At 32.2% G+C, this 6,439-nt stretch overlaps 1 protein-coding gene across 3 annotated transcripts; it reads right to left on the bottom strand.

Moving 5' to 3' along the window:
* Positions 1 to 2,649: 2,649 nt before the first annotated feature.
* Positions 2,650 to 5,975, bottom strand: LOC132053537 (heavy metal-associated isoprenylated plant protein 39-like). 3 transcript variants are annotated; one of them, XM_059445615.1, is made up of 4 exons: positions 5,451 to 5,917; positions 5,276 to 5,352; positions 4,818 to 4,896; positions 2,650 to 3,459 (listed from the first exon to the last, which is right to left on the bottom strand). In XM_059445615.1, the coding sequence occupies exons 2-4, from the start codon at positions 5,345 to 5,347 to the stop codon at positions 2,942 to 2,944; spliced, it is 669 nt and encodes a 222-aa protein (XP_059301598.1). In that variant the 5' UTR covers positions 5,348 to 5,352; positions 5,451 to 5,917; the 3' UTR covers positions 2,650 to 2,941. The 3 variants fall into 3 exon arrangements, with proteins under 3 accessions (XP_059301598.1, XP_059301599.1, XP_059301600.1); XM_059445616.1 differs by lacking the exons at positions 5,276 to 5,352; positions 5,451 to 5,917 and adding an exon at positions 5,949 to 5,975; XM_059445617.1 differs by lacking the exon at positions 5,276 to 5,352 and having other exon boundaries at positions 5,451 to 5,914.
* Positions 5,976 to 6,439: the final 464 nt, after the last annotated feature.

Below are 6,439 nucleotides of genomic sequence, written 5' to 3'. Positions count from 1 at the left end.
GGACTACATTTCAGAATGTGAAATTTAGAGACCGCGGCGCATTCCTGCGGCATGCTTAGAAAATTTGGCTCGTGCGTCGGACCTGTGGCGCATGCTTTAAAATTTTTCTGTATATAAAGAGTGAAGTCAGGGAGAGAGATTATTATTTCAACTTTTGACTTTGAGAGTTGTAGGGAGAAGAGGGCCGACCTGGGCATTAATGCCACTGAAGATGTGTCATTAATGGTAGTTTCTACCTTGGTCCAATTTATGTGAATCTTTTCGCTTTACGAGATTCAAATTATATTGATTTTGACTTTTTTTTTTAATCATATTGACATGAGAAACATTGCAACTTATAGTACTTTTCATATAGTTCTCGAATATCCAGATTTTAACTTTTAAAGAGTTACACTCTGCTTGGATCATTGTTACCCATCGTATCATAATATATTGTACTGTATCGTATTGTATTGTACTGTCTTGTAGATACAATTAATGTTTGAATAGATTGTATCGTTAAATTTGCTGTTGTTTAATGCAAAATTTTATTGTTTGGTTCGACTGTATCGTACTATATTGTAACTAGTTTTACTCAAATGACCTAAACATTGTAAATATTAAATCTATCAACAATTACTAATAAAAATTAATTTGAGACACTTCTTTCTGCTAATTTGTAATGAATTATGCCTTGTAAATAAATTAAGCATCTAAATTCATGCATATTCTAACAAAATTAATGATAAAAAACAGGTTATTAATATTATAAACAATAGTATGTACACTTTTGTTTTTCATTAGAAGTTCCTTATAAATCCAATGTAGAAGCAACAATTTGTGCACTTCTCCAATCTGACATTGCAATTCCAAAACTTTTTCATTTCTCGTAGCATGCTTGCATAAACGAACAAAATAGCACTTGAGATAACTGAAATCAGCAAAGCTTTTTTTAAACAAAATACACAAGGAGAGAGATAATCAAAGAAAAGGAGAGCAGCCAAACGTCCAAACATAAAAAGGAGACAGAAGAACGAAGAAGACGTAGATAAGGATATTTGTCTCGAGTTGAATAATATAAGAGTAAAGGGTAAAATAAGATTATGAAATATTAAGTAAGGACATAATTGGAAAGAGAAATTAGGTAACGATGGTATAATAAGATTATGAAATATTAAGTAAGGACATAATTGGAAAGAGAAATTAGGTAACGATGGTATAACACCAAATCTGTTGTTACATAGATTGAGGCTTTTCATTGTTACGTAATGACGGAATATAACAATATAATATAATGCGTTTTAAACAACAATCAAAACAAACATTGTAATTGTGGTAACGATACAATACGATACAATGGGTATCAACGCTCCAAACAAGGTGGTAATCAAATCTAATTTAATCTCGAAGATTAATCAAATTAACTTTCAATAAGCAATTTTTTTTTTTACATAAATTGGGACATAACGATTAGTATATTCCCTTAGACCGCTGCACTAGTGAATGTGAAATGGCAAGTATTTTAACCTAGAAACATCCGACAAGAAAAAGTGGGCGTAGTGTGCTAACATTGCCAAATTGATGAGAGTCTGGCACAAAGTAGTACCATAATGAGGCAATTTTATCATAAACATGTTTACAGATTAAAGTCCAATAAAACAACCCTCTGATCTCAAAAGGAAAAAAAAAAAAAAAAGGCCAATAAAACAACTTAAATGGTACGGTGGAGTTTCACGTGAAATAAAGCATGTCTAGCACATTTTTTGTCCGATCAATCAAGAAAGATACCTGAATTACTTTTAGGAAGCTTGTCTTATTATTGCGTACCTTTTACCAATAATATTAATCAGGACCACGATGTGAAGAGAAACGGGAAAACTACAGGCACAAAATTAAGCACCTTGCCTGTAATTTATGATTTTGTGATATCCCTCATAATGCAAGTTACTGCCTAGCCCTTCATAGTAAATTTTGTCTGCGGATTACACCAAGATTAGAACTGAGAAGGCTAACAATAACCAGTTGAGTTCTTGTGAATTCTATATATGTATGAAAAGGAAAAGAGCTTAGCATATATGCATTAATATAGTCAAACAAATTACATTATCAGTCAATTTTAAACTTATTTCTTATGTTTTATTTTATGTGATTCGATTTGATTGCCTACGAAGCTTAAAGAAAAAAGACTTTTGCAGCATATGCTCATAACTATGTCAGACAAGTAATAGTTATTCAGCTATAATATTTTTGAAACTTGTGATTTGAAACATGTTATACCATTGGTCATATTGCTATAAAAGTTTTGTCATTGAGGACAAGACAACATATTTAATTTAAATTATTTTCAAACTTGAAGAGAGGTCATTCCTTTTTAAGTGGACTAAAGAAAATATGGTCTCGCAAATTGGTATGGAGTGAAAATACTAATTAACTTATAATTTACATTGTTGTAGTAGGTAACCTTTATCATTTTCCAAATTACTAATTAATTCCATTTAATATGAGGAGTTATATGTAATTATCATTTATGTGATCAGATAGTATAAAAGTTCTTTTACATATCACTGTATAGCATGGTTTAATTGGTAACCTGCCAATGATTATCAGTGGCATGTTACAAGTAAACCTACACTGATATGCGATAGCCTAGATAATTAATGTAGCTCCAAAGGAACAAAAAGCGAAATTCTTATTCAAACATATCTACACATTCTGATTCAGAAAATTAGAATACTGCATCGATTGTCTTCTATTCACAAAAGTTCCCATTCTCTCTTGTCCAATGCTAGTCTTGGGTTCATTCTAATAGAATATCACCAGGCCAACAAAAAAGATACTAACCTATATATGTGACTTCTTCTCTTTTCTTTCTTTTCCCCCTCCTAATTAATTAACCTGTTACGTTTAGGAAATCAGCCTCGTATCTTATCAATAGCAATTCAGATCACCTCCTCAAGCCTGTTTAACAGATAGTGCAAGCATTAGGATTCTCTTCCATGCTGTGGTGGACATGTTGGTAATATGTGTTCATAGGAGGATAATATGGCCTATAAGCAGCTGGTGGAAAAGGTTGTGGTTGTGGTTGAGGATGTGGTTGTGCTTTCTTCGCTTCTTCCTTTTTGGGTGCTTCTTCCTTTTCTTCTTCTTCTTCTTCTTTTTTAGGATCTTCTTTTTTTGTTTCCTCTTTGGGTGGTTCCTCTTTCTTTGCTTCCTCCTTAGGTGGTTCCTCTTTCTTTGCTTCTTTGGGTGGTTCCTCTTGCTTTGGTTCTTCCTTAGGTGGCTCCACCTCTTTCTTAATTTCTTCCTTCTTAGGTTCTTCTTTTTTCGGTTTTTCTTTCTTCTCTGGCTCTTTAGCTGGTCCTACTATGAGTATCTCTGTCCACCAAAACTTACGTAATCTGCTCACTACGCTCACTGGATCAACGGTCCCAATGATGGTTAACTTCTTACCTTTCATATCCATCGAAATCTCATCGATTCCTACAAAATTTCAGCATACAATGCATTTGATTAATCTCATGGAAGAAGGAAGGAATAAACTTTAGGTACAAGCGTTTATTTAACTGCTTTTGAGGCTTCTTAGACCACTCCTAGCAAAAGCACATGGATATAGACTCGTAGTAGTGAAATTCGCTTCAATTCATGCACCTAATTACTAACACCCCAAACCAAAAATACTACTGGTACTAGTAAACAATGTAAACGTAAAAGATAACTATTTCTTTTTTATGTCAAGTTAATTTTTAGATAAGATGATCACACAATTCGATATAATATTAAAGCAAGCACAAAGTCATGATTCAAATCTCATTGCAATCCAAAAAGATTATTTCAGGTATTTGATCCAAAAAGAATTAGATTCACGCTTGACGGGACATATTATGACATATAATAATTAAATAATTAAAAGTATCTTTTTTTTTATAGCTTAAATTTTTAGATGAAATAATTACATACTTTAACATTACTCCAACTCTATTGTTCAAGCTATTCATTCCACTACCAGGTATAGTTGGATAGCTGGAATCCTTTAACCCGTAATCAAAAGTCTTGAGTTTATGCCCGGAATTTAAAAAAAAAAAAAAAATCTTTCAATAATGAGCATATCACCCCTTAGGAAGTCTACCCAACGAAAATCCGTATGAATTGGACCGGTGTTGTTCAAGTTATTGAATGGTTAAAAGAAAATAGTTCTCTTTATGTTATTAGGCAAAGTCATAGTACTGCTACTTGCTACCTGAAAATGTTAGTGGGGAACAGACGGTGGACCCACTTGACGTGGCGCCATGCTGGAATCAACTTTAGAAAACGTTAATGCTCTTTTTTCTCTATCCAAATTAGTGCAAATCAGAAATCAATTACCAATAATGGAAGAAAGAAACCCCATGAACCATCAAGTTGCCGAACTAGGATACCATTCACCTAACCTTTTTACCAGCAACCAATACTATTTCCAAATAATTTTCCCCCTTATAATTAACTTAAAAAACTGCTAAATAAATAACATATTTTATATTTGAGTCAAGGATAAGCTACTCTCCCAGATCCCATTTTTGGGATTTCACTGGGTACGTTGTGTTGTTGTTGATAAGCTAGCGCACGATTGGAACAGCAACATCATTTCTAGTCAAAAACATAAATTTTCGGAGTTTCAAATACTAGATTTAATTTTTGTTCCAAATTTGAAGTTTAGTTTTTAATATTTTTTGAATAAATTTATGTGTTCAAAAGCTGTCAAAAAACAAACACTACATGCAATTAATTATTAATAGTTACAAAATCTTGATTAGTGAAAAATGAAAACATAGAAGATAAAGGGGAAGTAGTAGTTTTAACACCTGAAAGAGCGGAGACTGTCTTCAAGGCCTTTCGCTTTTCTCTAGCATCTTGTAAATCCAGTTTGATAAGGATAAACTTCTGGAGAAATAAGAGAGCCAAAAAGAAAAAAATTGAAATAGTAAAAATGAAATCAGTTCCACAAATTTAATTAAGCAAAAGATTAAAGAATGATGAGTTATCAACGAACAAGAAAATAATCCATGTAGATCACTTGATCAATGCAAAAGATATACTAACATAGATACTAACGAAACTATACAAAAAATATAATTTTAACCTTATATATATAATTTAATTTTTCATTGAAGAAAAATCTAGATGAACCTCTTGCACTATCTTAGCTTTGCCCGTGAACCTACCCTTAAAAAATATAATTCCGAAAATACAAAACGTAAAACATACGAAACCAAAGAAATTCAACATCTACTATATATACATAATAAAAAGTTGATCTTACATATATAGAATAACTTTTCGACGAAAGAGATTCAGATGAACCCCTCGGATACTCTAGCTCCGCCATGAACATATACCCTTAAAAATTATATTCCGAAAATGGAAGAGGAAAAAGAAAGTTCATGTAAATGTATGCAAAGAAAAAAACATGATCAAAGAGGAATAAAGAATCAAACCTTCATCTTTGAGTGAGACCTGGGTGAAATTAAAGAGCAGTCTCTCTCAGGATCAGAAACAAGAGAATGAGAATCTGAAGAAATTAAACAACTACAAAGAGAGAAAATAAAGGAGGAAGAAGAAGAAATTAGGTGTCAGATATGATGAGAAAAAGACACTGAATATATGCTCTATATTTCGGTAAAGCTACTCATGAAAGTTGTTTTGAGGGGAGAAACCAACAGAATACAGTAACAACAAACTCTGAATCAAAACAAAATATGCAGAATAAGAGAGACAAAAGAAAAACGTTGCAACTTGGATGATTGTGTATTTGTAGGGGCGGATCCAACCCTATAGATAAGAATCGGATTTATATGAATCCATGCAGAACATAAATTTATGTGAAAATTTATTAAAATTACGTAACGATAAATATGAACTCATAACTTTAAAAAAGTAATAGGTTCAATATTAAAAAATATTAAAAACTCATAAAAGTAAAATATTAAATTCACCTTTGTATGCATGTTTGGGGAGGGGGGGTGCTGGTGGGGCTGGGGGGATATGTATGACTGTATGAGGTTATGGGATTTGTAGGTACACTGAAAAGAAACGTGACAGCATGGAGATCTTAAACCAGCGGTAGTGGTAAAGTGTATAAAGAAGTTGTGCTTTTTTAGGGGGGACAGTGATAAAAGGCCAACATGTCCATTGAAATCACAAAATTATTTTTGCCAATATTAGAATAATTAAATTACATGTAAAATACTTAGAAATGAAAATATCTAAAAGTTATTAACGAAGCTAGAACTAATCAAAATCAAAAGCCAATAGGAAGCTAGGAAATAATTTATGGACAAAGTTCATCAAATGACGATCTATATGGAAGGACATTTTTGTTTTGAGCTCAAATTATAACATGTAACATGTCACGCCAGAGTCTTATCACTTTATAAATTTCACGTCAAGAAATAAAAGTAATAAAATTATCGTTTCCCAACAAGTG

The sequence above is a fragment of the Lycium ferocissimum genome, chromosome 4 (genome assembly GCF_029784015.1).
Source record: "Lycium ferocissimum isolate CSIRO_LF1 chromosome 4, AGI_CSIRO_Lferr_CH_V1, whole genome shotgun sequence".
NCBI lineage: Eukaryota > Viridiplantae > Streptophyta > Magnoliopsida > Solanales > Solanaceae > Lycium > Lycium ferocissimum.
The sequence above is the reverse complement of the archived record's forward strand: the minus strand, read 5'-3'. Positions and strand labels throughout refer to the sequence as shown.

Bases quoted from the DNA above. Each gene is read 5' to 3' on its own strand.
- LOC132053537 (XM_059445615.1), bottom strand. From the start codon at position 5,347: ATGTTCATGGCGGAGCTAGAGTATCCGAGGGGTTCATCTGAATCTCTT. The intron at 4,897-5,275 runs GTAAGATCAACT...TTATTTCTCCAG, and splicing joins CGAAAAGTTATTCTATATAT to AAGTTTATCCTTATCAAACT. The intron at 3,460-4,817 runs GTGTTAAAACTA...GAAATTTTGTAG, and splicing joins GACAGTCTCCGCTCTTTCAG to GAATCGATGAGATTTCGATG.